The following is an 18,052-nucleotide window of genomic DNA, read 5'->3' as shown; positions in this document are numbered from 1 at the left end:
TGGCATGGGTCCCAGCTACACCTGACCGTCTGTCAGCTACATGGAATGGTCTATGTTCCAAGCCCATCCTCCCTCCCTCCTTCATCCTGCAAGGATATGCCTGAAATGGAAGAGACACAGTTCAGGTCAGCACTGATGGTGGAAAGAAGGGGATGGTGATTTTACAAGTAACAGGGTGGGACAGGGTGTAGTCCAAGTAGCTATGAGAGTCTGTGGGTTTGTAATAGACATCGATGGATAAGCTTTCTCCAGAGATAGAGACAGTGAGAAAGGGAAGCCAGGGGTTGGAAATGCAGTCGTCGATGTAGCGTAGGAAAAGTGCGGGACGGTCACCAATGTAGGCCACGTAGCTGACAAACGGTTAGGCATTGCTGGGACCCATACCAGTGCCCATGGTTGCTCCTTTTGTTTGAAGAAAGTGGGCCACCCTACCTGAGATAGGGTTCCTCTTGTCCTCACTACCACCCCACCAGCCTCCGTGCCCATCGCATAATTCTCTGAAATTTTTGCCATCTCCAATGGGTTCCCACCACTTTCTGCTTTCCACAGGGATCACTCCCTATGTGACTCCCTTGTCGATTCATCCCTCCCCACTGATCTACCTCCTGGCACTTATCCTTGCAAGCAGAACAAGTGCTACACCCACCCCTACACCTCCTCCCTCACTACCATCCAGGGCCTGAAATAGTCCTTCCAGGTGTGGCAACACTTCACCTGTGTGTCTGTTGGGGTCATTTACTGTGTTTGGTGCTCCTGGTGTGGCCTCCTGTATATTGATGAGACCCGACATAGACTGGGGACCGCTTCGCAGAGCCTGCTAGAACAAGCGGGGTCTCCCAGTGGCCACCCATTTTAATTCCACTTCCCATACCAGTAAGTCCGTCCATGACCTGCTCGACTGTTGGGATGAGACAACACTCAAGTTGGAGAAACAGCACCTTGCATTCGGTTTGGCTAGCCTCCAATCTGATGGCATGAACAGCGATTTCTCAGACTTCCTATAATTCCCTCCCCCAACTTCTCCATTTCCCATCCCCTTTTCCCCCTCTCATTCAACTTCCCAGCTCTTTACCTCATCCCTCCTCCTCCAGGGGTCACCTATCATCTGGTGGTTCTGCCTCCCCCACCCCCACCTTTTAAATCTACCACAGGTGTACTACACTTTCTTTTCCATAGATGCTGAATTCCTTGAACATTTTGTGTGTTGCTTGCATTTCCAGCATCTGCAGACTTGTTCTTGTTTGAAGGAGAGAGGGAGTAGGTTCAAAGGGGATGGGAGGGAACTGTGGATGCCTGGAATGTGCTGCTTGGAATACATTGGAGGCTTTCAGGGATGTTTGGAAAGGTATGGGGATGCAAGGAGTTGGAGGGAGCAGCATTTGGGTGTTTTTGATTTGCTTTTCATCTGGTTCAGTACAATATTGTGGGCCTGTTCCCATGCTGTACTGTTCTATGTTCTGTTCTCAACGGCAGACCACAGGATGGGTCTGATCACAGCCCTTGTAAAGCACATGCCCCAGATTCTGTGGGAACGCTGGGCACGTCAGACTATATCTGAGGAGCTCCCCCATCACAGGGCTGTGGTGTGCCGAGCTGGTCATCACGTTACCATGTGTCCTTTCTGTACTCATCCCCAGACAGACTGTATCCAGTCTTTTCAGTGCCATGAGACCAGCTGGGGAGGAGACAGGGTTACATCTCAACACCACACCAGCATCTTGGCCAGAATTCCTCCCCCTCCCCCCGCAAACCTGCAGTCCCCTTACACTAAAGCTGCATCCTAATTTGGCCCAGAGTCCCAAATTCCAGGAAGCAGAAGTAGGTCTATGTACAAATGCAGTGCCAGCTCCCAGTACACAGCCCATTCTGAGCTTCTGTATTTCAAGTTTATTTAATTGTCATTCAACCATACCCCTGAATACAGCTAAATGAAACAGCATTCCGCTGGGGCTAAAGTACAAAACACAGAACCAACAGACACACAGCACATACAATTATGAAAACAGAAAAATTTTAAAAATAACATAGCCCAAGTCCCTGAGTGTCACGGCCTTCAGATTGATGGTGCATGGATGGTATCCTGGAGCCTCGTTTCTGCAAGAACACTTTTTCATATCATGCAGTGCGACTTGTCTCCCACCAAGTGAATACCGACAGGAGGGACCAGTCGCCAATCCAGTGCAGAATCCAGCAGCACGCGTCCAGCTCCAGCACCGCCCCCCCCACCCCCTTCAGTGGCCACAGCAAAGCTAGACATGCAACTGGAACAGATCTCTCACCCCTCCCCACCTGCACATCTCTGACGTGGCGCCACAGGGCAGCGGGATCTGAACCCAAGTGAGGAGTGTTGCTCGGGACGTGAGGGACAATTGTGCTGCCCCACAGTCACACTGTGGGGAGTGTTGCTCGGGACGTGAGGGACAATTGTGCTGCCCCACAGTCACACTGTGGGGAGTGTTGCTCACTGGACGTGAGGGACATTCGAGGTGCCCCACAGTCACACTGTGGGGAGTGTTGCTCGGGAAGTGAGGGACAATTGTGCTGCCCCACAGTCACACTGTGGGGAGTGTTGCTCACTGGACGTGAGGGACATTCGAGGTGCCCCACAGTCACACTGTGGGGAGTGTTGCTCGGGAAGTGAGGGACATTCGAGGTGCCCCACAGTCACACTGTGGGGAGTGTTGCTCGGGAAGTGAGGGACATTCGAGGTGCCCCACAGTCACACTGCCCAACCCCCCAACAACTGAAACAGCACAAGTTCACACTACACCAAGCAGAGTGGGGTAAGGGCAGAGCAGGCACCCCTGTATGGAGGTAGAGGTCCCTTTGCCTCACTCCTGCGGAGTTATGCTGAAGCCACAGCTGGTGTGTGCCTGTGTCGGGGGGTAGTGAGAAGTTCACGCTACACCAAACAGTGGGGCAAGGTTGGAGCAGACGACCCCTTATGGAGATGGAGGCAGAGGTTTCCGATCCCTGTGTCTCTGTAGCTACAGTGGAGCCACGTGTTTGAGTATCTGTCAGACAGCTGGTTTGTGCCTTTTCAGGGGAATGGCGAGGAGTTCACAAAATATCAGTGGAGTAGACACAACCCTGTATGGAGGTAGAGATTCCTGTTCCCTGTGTCTGTGTAGCTACAGCAAAGTCACATGGTTGTCAGCTGGTGCATGCCTGTGTCAGAGGCTTGGTGAGAAGTTCACGAGACACCAAGCGGTGGGGTAAGGTTGGAGCAGACGGCCCCATATAGAGAAGGTGTGTCGCTGTGGTGAAGCCCCAGCTGGTGCGTACACGTGTTGAGGATCTGGCAAGTTGTCCACAAGACACCAAGCGGCGGGGTAAGCTGAGAGCTAACAACCCCGTATAGAGGAGAGAGGTTCTTGCATCCTGTGCGTGTGGCTGCGGTGGAGCCACAGCCGATGCGTACACGTGTCGAGGATCTGGTGGATTGATCATGAGACACCAAGCAGTGGGGAAAAGCTGGATCAGACAGCTCCATATGGAGGAGGAGGTTTCCCGTGCCCTGCACCTTTGTAACTGTGGTAAAGCGACACGATTTGGCTGCTGGGACATGCTTTCTTAGGGGACTGGTGAAAAGAACTCTGTGATCTGCTGAGCTACAGCTGGTCCGGTCACCGGTTCCAGCTCCTCTTGTGTAGCAGCACTGAGCTGCTGGATACTGGGGAACCGACAGAGCAGATTCATTGCTTTCACCTTCCCTACTCCAGGGATCTTCTGGACGGAGGCGAGGATCCCAGCGTCAGACAAAACAGAGCGGCTGTGGCGCAGAAATGGATTGTGGTCCCGGTCCCGACCCTCCTCGTGTACCTGCAGAGAGAGTCGGGGTGAGCTCACCCTGTTCCACACAAAGACCCTTATGCTGACTGGGGTGCCCTGCAGTTCTTAGAGCTTCAGGTGAGGGAACTGTACCACACAACCAAATGAGATGTGAGGAGCAAGCTTGTTTGTATTTATTTACTTATACATAGAATGGCAGGTGCCTGAAATGTGTGGTGTGGGGTGCTGGTGAAGGCAGAAGCATTGGGGATATTTAAAGGACGTTCAGATAGACACATGAATGAGGAAGATGGAAGGATATGAACATTGTCTAGACAGAAGAGATCAGTTGGCCATTTGATTACCAATTTAATTGGTTCGGCACAACATTGTGGGCTAGGGGCCTGAACCTGTGCCGTACAGTTCTACGTTCTAACCACCGTGTTAATCAGTATCCAGGAGAGATCTCAAACAGATCAGACCTGGACCAGAACACAGGAATTCCAACCAGGGAATTTTAGCTGAATTAAGACACAATCAACCAGTATCCTTGCTCCTAATCAACCTGCCAAAAATTAATATCTCCTGGTGACGAACCAATTTAATTCCTATCCCCATTCCTGTTCTGACATGTCAGTCCAAGGCCGCCTCCTCTGCCATGGTGAAGCCATTCTCAGGGTACAAGAGCAACTTCTGTTTAGGTACCCTTCAACCTGACACGAACATCAATTTTTCTCCTTGTAAGTTTTCCTCTCCCTCTTTCACTCTCCACCCTGGCCTCCTACCACTTCTCCTCACCCATCATCTCCCCCTGGTGTCCTCTTCCTTCCCCTTCTCCCATGGTCCACTCTCCTCTTCTAACAGATTCCTCCTTTTCCACCCTTCACCTCCTGGCTTCTCTCTTCATCCCCTCCCCATCCACCTGGCTTCACCCGATACTTTCCAGCTTGTCCTCTCCTCCTCTCCCCACCTTATCTTTTGGCATCTTCCCCTTTCCTTTCCAGTCCTGAAGAAGGGCTTCAGCCCAAAACATCAAATGTTTGTTCCTTTCCATAGATGCTGCCTGACCTGCTGAGTTCCTGCAGCATTTTCCGTGTGTTGTTCTGGATTTTCTGCATCTGTAGAATCTCGTGTTTACCCCAGCACTTTGGTTGGAGAATAGAGTCCCACCGACAGTGGACACAGAGTGTCGGTGATAAAGCCTCCTAGCCTGAGTCACAGGAACTTTATCAAACACAGATCTGGTACTAAGGACAGATAGGAGCAGCTCAATGGGCCAAAGGGCCTCTATCCACACTATGTCTGTTGGCCTCCAGCCCGCAGAGAGACTGCGAGTGCCGGTGACGCTGTGGAAACAGAGGGTGCTAGAAGCTCTCAGCTGTGGAGAGAGGAACAGTTACATATTTCAGGGTAAAAAGATTCACATCAGCTTTGGGAAAGGCTGAGTTAATAAATTTCAAGCAAGTAAAGAGGACTCTGGTGAGAGTGACAGGGAAATGTGTGACAATACAGAAGGGCAGAATCCAGTCTCTGGGCTACAGCGACAAGATCGGAGAGAGGGACACAGCAATAAAACCATTCACGAACTCTTGCAGAGAGTTGGGACAAGCTAGTTGGACAATGTGGTTGGCATGTAGCTGATGTTGCTGATGGCTCTGTATTCAAACTGTATTGCTCTATGGCATGACTGCCCAAAATGGCATTACAATCTTAAGACTATAAGACACAGGAGCACAATTAGGCCGTTCAGCTGCAAGTCTGCTCCACCATTCCATCCTGGCTGATTTGTTATCCCTCTCAACCCCATTCTCCTGTCTTCTCCCCATAACCTTTAATGCCCTGACTAATCAAGAACCGATCAATCTGTTGCAAATGCACTCAACTACTAGCCCAGGATTCCTCAGATTCACCACCCCTGGCTAAAGAAATTCAAAATTCCTCCTAATCTGGAGGATTAATGTTCTAAATGTATGTCCCTTTATTCTGAGCCTGTGCCCTCTGGCCCTAGACTCCTCCGCTATTGGAAACATCCTCTCCACATTTACTCCATCAATATTCGATAGGTTTCAATGAGATCCTTCCACATTTTTCTAAACTAACAAAGTACAGGAAGACAGCCATCAAACACTCCTCAATATGTCAACCCTTTCCTTCCCAGAATAATTCTCGTAAACCTCCTCTGAACTCTCTCCAATGCCTGCACATCTTTTCTTAGATAAGGTGCCCAAAGCTGCTCACAATACTCCAAACAACATTACATCCCAGATCTCTATTTCAGTCCTCTCAAAATGAATGATAACATTGCATTTGTCTTCCTTACCACCTACTCAACTTACAAATTAATCTTCAAGAAATCCTGCATGAGGATTCCAAAGTACCTTTGAACCTTGTTTTCTTTAATTTTCTCACCATTTAGAAAGTAGTCTATGCCTTTATTCCTTCTACCTCAATGGATGACCACACACACCATCTGGGTATTCCATCTGCCACTTTGTTGTCCATTCTCCTAATCTGTCCAAGTCCTTCTGCAGAATCCCAGGTTCTGCAACATTACCTGCCCCTCTACCTATCTTCATATTGCCGCAAATCATCGACCTATAACGGGAAAAGGAGCAGTCCCAACACCAACCCCTGCAGAATCCCACTAGTCACTGACAGACAATCAGAAAAGGCTCTCTTTATTCCCACTCTTTGCCTCCTGCCAACCAGTCACTGCTCTATCCATGCTAGTATTTTTCCTGTAATACCATGGGCTCTTATCTTGTTAAGCAGCCTCAGGTGTGGCACCTCATGAAATACCTTCTGAAAATCCCAGTAAACAACATCCACTGGCTCTGTCTATCCTGCCTGTTATTTGAACATAGAACATAGAAACCTACAGCACATTACAGGCCCTTTGGCCCACAATGTTGTGTAGACCATACAACCTACACTAGAAATTGCTTAGAATTTCCCTACCACATGGCCCTCTATTTTGTTAAGCTCCATGTACCTATCTAAGAGTCTCTTAAAAGACCCTGTTGTATCCACCTCCACCACCGTTGCTGGCAGCCCATTCCACGCACTCACCACTCTCTGCGTCAAAAACTTACCTCTGACATCTCCTCTGTATCTACTTCCAAGCACCTTAAAAACTGTGCCCCCTTGTGTTAGTCATTTCAGCCCTGGGGAAAAGCCTCTGACTATCCACACGATCAATGCCTCTCATCATCTTATACACCTCTATCAGGTCACCTCTCATCCTCCACTGCTCCAAGGAGAAAAGGCCAAGTTCACTCAACCTATTCTCATAAGGCATGCTCCCCAATCCAGGCAACAACCTTGTAAATCTCCTCTGCACTCTCTCTATAGTAACCACATCCTTCCTGTAGAGAGGTGACCAGAACTGAACACAGTACTCAGTGGGGTCTAATTAAGGTCTTATATAGCAGTTACATTACCTCATGGCTCTTGAACTCAATCCCACAGTTGATGAACGCCAACACACCACACGCCTTCTTAACAACACTGTGTCAACCTGCGCAGCAACTTTGAGTGTCCTATGGACACAGACCCCAATATCTTGCTGATCCTCCACACTGTCAGGAGTCTTACCATCACTATATTCTGCCATTATATTTGACCTACCAAAATGAACCACCTCACACTTATCTGGGTTGAACTCCATCTGCCACTTCTCAGCCCAGTTCTGCATCCTATTGATGTCCCGCTGTAACCTCTGACAGCCCTCCAGACATCCCCAACTTTTCTATCATCAAACTTACTAATCCACCCTTCTACTTCCAGTATGTGGACAGGCCGACCAGGGGGAATGCCATACTAGATCTAGTACTAGGTAATGAACTGGGTCAGGTCACAGATCTCTCAGTGGGTGAGCATCTGGGGGACAGTGACCACCGCTCCCTGGCCTTCAGCATTATCATGGAAAAGGATAGAATCAGAAAGGACAGGAAAATTTTTAATTGGGGAAGGGCAAATTATGAGGATATAAGGCTAGAACTTGCGGGTGTGAATTGGGATGATGTTTTTGCAGGGAAATGTACTATGGACATGTGGTCGATGTTTAGAGATCTCTTGCAGGATGTAAGGGATAAATTTGTCCCGGTGAGGAAGATAAAGTATGGTAGGGTGAAGGAACCATGGGTGACAAGTGAGGTGGAAAATCTAGTCAGGAGGAAGAAGGCAGCATACATGAGGTTTAGGAAGCAAGGATCAGATGGGTCTATTGAGGAATATAGGGAAGCAAGAAAGGAGCTTAAGAAGGGGCTGAGAAGAGCAAGAAGGGGGCATGAGAAGGCCTTGGCGAGTAGGGTAAAGGAAAACCCCAAGGCATTCTTCAATTATGTCAAGAAAAAAGGATGACAGGAGTGAAGGTAGGACCGATTAGAGATAAAGGTAGGAAGATGTGCCTGGAGGCTGTGGAAGTGAGTGAGGTCCTCAATGAATACTTCTCTTTGGTATTCACCAATGAGAGGGAACTTGATGATGGTGAGGACAATATGAGTGAGGTTGATGTTCTGGAGCATGTTGATATTAAAGGAGAGGAGGTGTTGGAGTTGTTAAAATACATTAGGACAGATAAGTCCCCGGGGCCTGATGGAATATTCCCCAGGCTGCTCCACGAGGTGAGAGAAGAGATTGCTGAGCCTCTGGCTTGGATCTTTATGTCCTCGTTGTCCACGGGAATGGTACCGGAGGATTGGAGGGAGGCGAATGTTGTCCCCTTGTTCAAAAAAGGTAGTAGGGATATTCGGGGTAATTATAGACCAGTGAGCCTTACGTCTGTGGTGGGAAAGCTGTTGGAAAAGATTCTTAGAGATAGGATCTATAGGCATTTAGAGAATCATGGTCTGATCAGGGACAGTCAGCATAGCTTTGTGAAGGGCAGATCGTGTCTAACAAGCCTGATAGAGTTCTTTGAGGAGGTGACCAGGCATATAGATGAGGGTAGTGCAGTGGATATGATCTATATGGATTTTAGTAAGGCATTTGACAAGGTTCCACACGGTAGGCTTATTCAGAAAGTTAAAGGCATGGGATCCAGGGAAGTTTGGCCAGGTGGATTCAGAATTGGCTTGCCTGCAGAAGGCAGAGGGTGGTGGTGGAGGGAGTACATTCAGATTGGAGTATTGTGACTAGTGGTGTCCCACAAGGATCTGTTCTGGGACCTCTACTTTTTATTAACGCGGTTTTTATTAACGACCTGGATGTGGGGGTTGAAGGGTGGGTTGGCAAGTTTGCAGACGACACAAAGGTTGGTGGTGTTGTAGATAGTGCAGAGGATTGTCAAAGATTGCGGAGAGACATTGATAGGATGCAGAAGTGGGCTGAGAAGTGGCAGATGGAGTTCAACCCGGAGAAGTGTGAGGTGGTACACTTTGGAAGGACAAACTCCAAGGCAGAGTACAAAGTAAATGGCAGGATACTTGGTAGTGTGGAGGAGCAGAGGGATCTCGGGGTACATGTCCACAGATCCCTGAAAGTTGCCTCACAGGTGGATAGGGTAGTTAAGAAAGCTCATGGGGTGTTAGCTTTCATAAGTCGAGGGATAGAGTTTAAGAGTTGTGATGTAATGATGCAGCTCTATAAAACTCTGGTTAGGCCACACTTGGAGTACTGTGTCCAGTTCTGGTCACCTCACTATAGGAAGGATGTGGAAGCATTGGAAAGGGTACAGAGGAGATTTACCAGGATGCTGCCTGGTTTAGAAAGTATGCATTATGATCAGAGATTAAGGGAGCTAGGGCTTTACTCTTTGGAGAGGAGGAGGATGAGAGGAGACATGATAGAGGTGTACAAGATAATCAGAGGAATAGATAGAGTGGATAGCCAGCGCCTCTTCCCCAGGGCACCACTGCTCAATACAAGAGGATATGGCTTTAAGGTAAGGGTTGGGAAGTTCAAGGAGGATATTAGAGGAAGGTTTTTTACTCAGAGAGTGGTTAGTGCGTGGAATGCGCTGCCTGAGTCAGTGGTGGAGGCAGATACACTCGTGAAGTTTAAGAGACTACTAGACAGGTATATGGAGGAATCTAAGGTGGGGGCTTATATGGGAGGCAGGGTTTGAGAGTCAGCACAACATTGTGGGCTGAAGGGCCTGTACTGTGCTGTAATATTCTACGTTCTATGTTCATCCAGGTCGTTTATAAAAATCACAAAGAGGAGGTGTCCCAGAACAGATCCCTGTCGAACACCACTGGTCACCGACCTCCATGCAGAATATGAATTATCCACAACCACCCTTCGCCTTGTGGGCAAGCCAATTCTGGATCCACAGAGCAAGGTCTCCTTGGATCCCATGGTTCATTACTTTCTGAATGAGCCTCGCATGGGGAACCTTATCAAATGCCTCATTGAAATCCATTAACACTAGATCCACTGCTCTACCTTCATCTTTATTCCTCAAAGAATTCCAACAGATTTGTCAGGCAAGATCTTCCCTTGGGGAAATCATGCTGACTTTGGACTATTTTATCATGTGCATCCAAGTACCCTGAAACTTGATCCTTACTAATGAATTCCAACATCTTCCTAACCACTGAAGTCAGGCTAACTAGCCTATAATATCCTTTCTTATGCCTCCCTCTCTTCTTAAAGAATGGAGTGACATTTGCAATTTTCCAGTTCTCCAGAACCATTCCAGAATCTAGTGATTCTTGAAAGATCATTACAATTGTCTGCATCTCTTCAGCCACCTGTTTCAGAACCCTGGTATGTAGTCCATCTGGTCCAGGTGACTTGTCTGCCTTCAGACCTTTCAGCTTCCCAAGAACCTTCTCTTTAGTCATAGCAACTACACCCATTTCTTCCTTGACACTTTAGAATTTCAGGCATACTGCCAGTGTCTTCCACAGTGAAGACTAACACCAAATACTTACTCATTCCTCCACCATTTCTTTATTCCCATTACTACTTCTCCAGCGTCATTTTCCACTGGTCAATTATCCACTCTTTGCCTCTCTTGTAAATATACAAAAAACCTTTTGCATCCTCTTTTATATTATTGACTAGCTTATCTTCATATTTCATCTTTTCTCTCCTTATGGTTTGCTTTAATTGGTTTTTAAAAGCTTCCCAATCTTCTACCTTCCCACTAATTCCTGCTATGTTATTTGCCCTCTCTTTGGCTTTTATTATATTGACACATGGCATGCAGTGCCACCTCTTGATTCTTTAAACCTCACCCATAATAAAAAGCTACATAATAACTATCTTTACTTCCAAATAAAACAGCCAATAATGTTTTACAACCTGAGAGAAGAGAGATGTTTTTGTAGGAAGCGTCTCACCTAGACATTGGACTCACCAGGACACTTGCAACAGCATGTGATGGTGGATAACACATTTTGAAATCCCTGGTGTTGGATTGTAAACCGTTGGGCTAATTTGCATTGGCTTTGCTCTGCTTACATTTTTTCTTCTGTTGATTGTGAGTGAATACTGGACATTCAGTGACAATTATGGTAAGTACTGCATGTACTACGTTTGTAAAAAGGACCTAGTATACTACTGAATATAGTTTAGCACCTCCATGACATTTATTTTTCAATTGCCTTTTTAAAAGATTAATCTTTTTTGAACAGGTTTTTTTGAAATATTTCAATCTGAATCTCCTATAATTTTATTGAAAGAATACTGAAAAAAATTACAAGGATGTTATCAGGACTTGAGGACCTGGGTTACAGGGAAAGGTTGAAATGATTCGGACTTTATTTCCTGGAGTGTAGGAGAATGAAGGCAGATTTGATAGTGGCTTACAAAATTGAGTGGTATATTTAGGGTAAATGCAAGCAGGCTTTTTGGATGAGACTAAAACTGGTGGTCATAGATTGAAGGCGAAAGGTATTCAAGGGGAACCCGAAGGGGAACTTCTTCACTCGAATTGTGGTGAGACTATGGAACAACGTGCTTGCTAGTGGAAGTGGTGGCTAAGAGTTTTAATTTCAACACTTAAGCGAAACTTGGATAGGTACATGGATGGGACAGGCATTGAGGGCTATGGCCTAGGTGAAGGTCAATAGGACTAGATTAATAGCTTTGTCATAGAACACTACAGCCCATCTAGTCTGTACCATGTATACACATACATAAGCAACAGAACTCATCCCTCATTCTTAAAGTCTATAATTACTGTTACTAATTCATCAATGAAAATCTCTGCTCAAAATTACCATGGCACGAGGGAGAATTTTTTTAGATCATCAGCAGTCTGGGCACACACTCTCAGAAAGATTTGCTACCCCTGCTCCAAGCCCTAGTGTACATAGGAGTGGTACAGTTCCCTCCTAATCATCACTGTTTCCCCACCTCTGCTCTCCACTCAGGGTTCCCACCTCCACACCCTGCAGTCTTCGCGAGGAGTCACTGTCCTGTAACATCAGCCATCCTGCTCACCGTTTCCAACAGTTTCTGACGATGGAAGAAAGAAGAGCTGGGTACAGAGAGGCTCAACACTGCCTCCACACACCGGGTCATGCACGTGCTAGAGAGGTGCCCACTGAACATGCACTGAGGCACGAGGGAGGTCACTTACCAGCTGGGCAATGAGCTGTGCAGCCTCAGACTGACTGGCCACAGGTAACAGCGTCAGGCCCAGATCCAACACGACAAACTTCTGCACCCCCGCAAAATACTGCTCACTCAGCCGAGTCTTCTCCACCAGCACTACCCCATTCAACGTGCTCGCCTGGTTTCAGTGGGGAAGGGGCAAAAGAAACAGATGGAAGGATTTTCAATGCCTTGTTGTACAGCACGGAAACAGGCCCTGTAGCTCACTGTATTAACCATCTGACCCTCCTGTACTGATCCCACTTGCTCACACGAATCCCCCGTCCCTCTCTGACCTCAGTGTTAACGATCTCACCCTCCTATACTGATCCCACTTGCTCACCTGAATCCCACGTCCCTCTCTGACCTCAGTGTTAATGATCTCACCCTCCTATACTGATCCCACTTGCTCACCTGAATCCCACGTCCCTCTGACCTCAGTGTTAACGATCTCACCCTCCTATACTGATCCCACTTGCTCACCTGAATCCCACATCCCTCTCTGACCTCAGTGTTAACGATCCCACCCTCCTATACTGATCCCACTTGCTCACACGAATCCCACATCCCTCTCTGACCTCAGTGTTAACGATCCCACCCTCCTATACTGATCCCACTTGCTCACACGAATCCCACGTCCCTCTCTGACCTGCTTTTTTAAGCATTTGCCTGTTAGTGGTTCTGTCCCCAAGTTACCTATAAAAAGCAGGAGGTTGCCTCGCTAGGAGAGACAGCACACACTGAAAACCATCCGGAACCCCTCATGATCTCCGCTGCACTCTGAGTAAGTCCCGTTCTCTGGGTGCCTGGCACCCTTTGTGGATCAGTCCAAAGCAGTTACTTTCCCAAGCAGCATGTCTCATCAACGTTTCCACCCACTAACCCACATCTCCACACTCCAACCACCACTTTATGATTTCCTGTCAGAGTCACCTTCTGTACAAACACCTCTGGTCTTGTGTATTTATATTTATTATGGATTTATTATTATTATTTTTCTCATTCAGTTTTTTTGTGCTACATCTGATTCGGAGTAACAATTATTTCATTCTCCTTTACACATACATACTGTAAATGACACTAAACAATCTTAAATCTTGAACAGTGAAAATACTAGTGCATGATTTGAGGAAGGGACTGTGTTATTCAAACTACAACCAACAGAGGGGTGTGGGGACATTGAGAAAGCGGTGGGAGGCCAAGATCCTACTGAATGGAATACATTCCAGAGACCAAACAGCTCCTCCTCCTTTACATTTAAATCCGGCTACATTTCATTCCGAGTTTTTTTTTATATATAATTTTTATTAAATTTTCAAAAAGAATACATGAAAAGATAAAATCTACCCCCCCTCCCCCCCCATATATAGTCCTACCTAAAAGAAAAAAAGAAAAAAAAAAGAGAGCGGCCTGGATATTGGAAGGTTTCCACATGCTCCATGGGATTCAAAATAAATTTGGTATAATTATTCGTTACTTTCCCCAAGTAACCAAATTCTTTGTTGGAGCACTTAAATATGACATCCTATCTTTTGTAAATAAGGGCGCCAAATATTCAAGAATGTTACATAATTACCTCTTAAATTATAAGTAATTTTTTCAAGTGGAATAGAACTAGCCATTTCATTATTCCAACAATCCATACTTAAATACGAATCAGATTTCCAAGTAACTGCTATAGTCTTCTTAGCTACTGCCAATGCAATTTTTATAAATTCTTTCTGATATTTATTCAATTTAAGTTTCGGTTTTATCCCTTCCAATATCACCTAATAGAAATAATACAGGGTTATGTGGAAGTTGAATTTCAGTAATTTGTTCCAATAAGATTCTCAAATTTATCCAAAAGGGTTGAATTTTAAAACAAGACCAAGTAGAATGTAGAAAAGTACCAATTTCTTGATTACACCGAAAACATTTATCAGATATATTTGAATTTAATCTATTTATTTTTTGTGGTGTAATATATAATTGGTGTAAAAAATTATATTGTACTAATCTAAGTCGAACATTTATTGTATTTGTCATACTGTCCAGACAAAGTCTTGACCAATTTATTTCATCAATATTAATATTCAGATCTGTTTCCCATTTTTGCTTTGACTTATGGGTTCCTTGTTTAATTGTCTGTTCTTGAATCAAATTATACATACAAGAAACAAATTTTTTAATTTTTCCTTTTTGAATTAAAATTTCAATTTCATTAGCTTTTGGCAAAAACATTGTTTGACCCAGCTTACCTATTAAAGTAAGCCCTTAACTGAAAGTAACAAAAGAAAGTATTATTAGATATTTTATATTTGTCCTTTAATTGTTCAAATGACATCAATATACCTCGCTCAAAATAATCTCCTATAAATTTAATCTCTTTTTGGTACCAATTATATAAAAGTTGATTGTCCATTGTAAAAGGAATAAGTCTGTTCTGAAACAAAGGTCTCCTTGCTAATAGAGATTTCTGTGTTTCCTTATCAACATTTATCTTATTCCATAGATCAATCAAGTGTGTTAATATAGGAGATTCTTTCTTTTCCCGTATCCATTTAGATTCCCATTTATATATAAAATCTTCAGGTTTATTTTCTCCTATCTTGTCTAGTTCTATTTTAATCCATGCTGGTTTTTGATCATCAAAAAAAGATGCAATAAATCTAAGCTGATTTGCTTTATAGTAATTTTTAAAGTTTGGAAGTTGTAACCCTCCTAACCTAAATTTACATGTCAGTTTTTCCAATGATATTCTTGACATTTTACCTTTCCAAAGAAATTTTCTCACAGATTTATTTAACTCTTGAAAAAATTTCTGTGGCAATTGTATTGGTAATGTTTGAAACAAATACTGTAATCTCAGAAATATATTCATTTTTACAACATTGACTCTACCTACTAATGTTATTGGTAGTATCATCCATTTGTCAAGATCTTCTTGAATTTTTTTCAATAGTGGTAAATAATTAAATTTATATAAATTCTTTACATCACTATCAAGTCTTATACCTAAATACTTTATACCATTTACCGGCCATCTAAATTGGGTTACTAATCGACATTGACTATAATCTCCTTTAGTAAGAGATAAAATTTCACTTTTATCCCAGTTTATTTTGTAACCTGATACCTTCCCATATTCATCCAATCTGGAAGATAATTTATATAACGAATGTTGTGGGTTTGTTAAATAGATCAAAACATCATCGGCAAAAAGATTAATTTTATATTCCTCTTGGTTAACTCTAAAACCCATAATATCAGGATCCAATCTAATTAGTTCTGCTAATGGCTCTATCGCCAATACAAATAGAGCAGGTGATAATGGACAACCTTGTCTAGTTGACCTTTTTAGCTGGAATGGTGTTGAAATTTGAGAGTTTGTCACTACTTTAGCTTTAGGGTTAGAATTTAAAGTTTTAATCCAATTTATAAAAGATGTTCCTAACCCATATTTTTCTAATACTTTAAATAAAAAATCCCATTCTAATCTATCAAATGCTTTTTCTGCATCCAAAGCTACTACTATACTCTTCTCATCCCTTTTTTGTGCCAAATGAATTATACTGAGTAGCCGAGTTACATTATCTGCCAGTTGTCTATTTTTAATAAAACCTGTTTGATCCATATGTATTAATTTTGGTAAATATTTAGATAATCTATTCGATAAAATTTTTGCTATTATTTTATAATCCGTATTCAATAAAGAAATAGGCCTATATGATGTTGGTTTCATAGAATCTCTGTCCTTTTTTGGCAATACTATTACAATCGCTGTTGAAAAAGATTCTGGAAGTTTATGTATTTTTTCTGCTTGACGTATTAGTTCCATAAAAAGAGGAAATAGTAAATCTTTAAATTTTTTATAAAATTCAGGTGGAAAACCATCTTCTCCTGGAGATTTATTACTTTGAAGTGATCTTAAAGCTTCTTCAACTTCTTTTAATGTAAAAGGCATATCTAATCCCCTCTGTTCTTCCAAATTCAATTTTGGAAGAGAAACTTGTGATAAAAACCTTTCTATCTCATTAACATCGTTTTGGGATTCTGATTGATATAATGCAGAATAAAAATTTTTAAAGGTTTCATTTATTTCAAGAGGTTTATAAGATATTTTATTTGCCCTTGTTCTAATTGCATTTATTGTTTTGGAAGCTTGTTCTGTTTTCAACTGCCAGGCAAGAATTTTATGTGCTCTCTCACCTAACTCATAATACCTTTGTTTAGATATTATAATTGCTTTTTCCGTTCTATATGTCTGAAGAGTATTATATTGTAACTTCTTATTGACAAGTTGTCTTCGTATTTCTTCTGACATATATCTTTGAGATTCTTTTTCTATTCTTGTAATCTCTTTTTCCAATTGATCTAGTTCTGCCATATATTCTTTCTTAATTTTAGACGTATAACTTATTATCTGTCCCCTAAGATATGCTTTCATCGCATCCCATAATATAAATTTATCCTCCATTGAATGAAAATTTGTATCCAAAAAAAATTGAATCTGCTTTTTCATAAAATCACAAAAATCTTGACGTTTTAATAATGTTGAATTAAATCTCCATCTATAAGCCACTTCTTATCAGCCATTATTATTGTCATTAATAAAGGAGAATGATCTGATAATATTCTTGCTTTATATTCCATATTTTGCACTCTGTGTTGAATATGCATTGATAATAGAAAAAAATCTATCCTTGAATAAGTTTTATGTCTATGGGAATAGGACGAATAGTCTCTTTCTTTAGGATTGATTCTTCTCCATATATCAATCAAATTTAAATCTTTCATCAATGATAAAGTTAGATTTACTACCTTCGATTTTATAACAGCCTTGGTTGATCTATCTAAGACTGGGTCTAAGCAAAAATTAAAGTCTCCTCCAATTAATATTTTTTCATGTGCATCCGCCAAATTCGAAAAAGTTTCTTGTATGAATTTTGCATCATTTTCATTTGGTGCATAAATATTCATAAAAGTCCATAGTTCGGAAAAAAGTTGACAATGTATAATCACATATCTCCCCGCAGAATCAGTTATTACATTTTGTATTCTAATTGGTAACGTTTTATTGATCAAAATTGCTACTCCCCTCGCTTTTGAATTAAATGAGGCCGCAACAACATTACCCACCCAATCTCTCTTTAGTTTCTGATGTTCTGTTTCTGTTAGGTGTGTTTCTTGTAAAAAAGCTAAATCCATCTTCATTTTTTTAATATATGTTAAGATTCTTTTTCTTTTCACTGGTCCATTAAGCCCATTAACATTAAAACTCAAAAAATTCAATAAATTAGTCATTATTCTTAACAAAGTTACTCCAATCTAAAACATTACTTATCTTCTCAACTCTCATAGTTCCTTGGGGAATCTCTTTAAACTTCACCATGATGCTATGTGTCCCCCCACCAACCTTCCAGGCAAAAAGAGAAAAAAAAGATAGAAAAAAAAAGAAAAAACAAAATACCCCCCCACTAATGTTGTGAATGAAAAGATACACAACACTACCCCCCTCCATTTTACGGGTCGCGGGAAAAGCCACGCTTACACACATGATTAACGTAGCAATCGATCAGTGCTTCTTCCAGCTCCCCCGCAACAAAAATATTATATATATATATATAGACAAAATTAGTATTATTATTCCCAGCTAATTTCCTCCAGTATTAACCTTTCTTACCCCCCCTCATATAATTAATACTATATTTATACATTCACCCAGCTTCAAAAATCCAACAAATCCATTCTT

At 42.9% G+C, this 18,052-nt stretch overlaps 1 protein-coding gene across 4 annotated transcripts in view; it reads right to left on the bottom strand.

The window, feature by feature from the left end:
• Window positions 1-430: 430 nt before the first annotated feature.
• The window catches only part of kiaa0513 (KIAA0513 ortholog), a 231,748-nt gene continuing 214,126 nt past the window's right edge, over window positions 431-18,052 (bottom strand). For all 4 annotated transcript variants that reach the window (XM_063067280.1, XM_063067278.1, XM_063067277.1 and 1 more), the window contains 2 exons: window positions 12,305-12,457; window positions 431-3,822 (listed from right to left, as the gene is read on the bottom strand). In XM_063067280.1, coding sequence (XP_062923350.1) covers window positions 3,574-3,822; window positions 12,305-12,457 — 402 coding nt within the window. In that variant the 3' untranslated portion in view covers window positions 431-3,573. The remainder of the gene's footprint in view (window positions 3,823-12,304; window positions 12,458-18,052) is intronic.

The sequence above is a fragment of the Mobula hypostoma genome, chromosome 14 (assembly GCF_963921235.1).
Source record: "Mobula hypostoma chromosome 14, sMobHyp1.1, whole genome shotgun sequence".
NCBI lineage: Eukaryota > Metazoa > Chordata > Chondrichthyes > Myliobatiformes > Myliobatidae > Mobula > Mobula hypostoma.
Note: the sequence above shows the minus strand (reverse complement) of the source record. Positions and strands in the feature narration are given on the sequence as shown.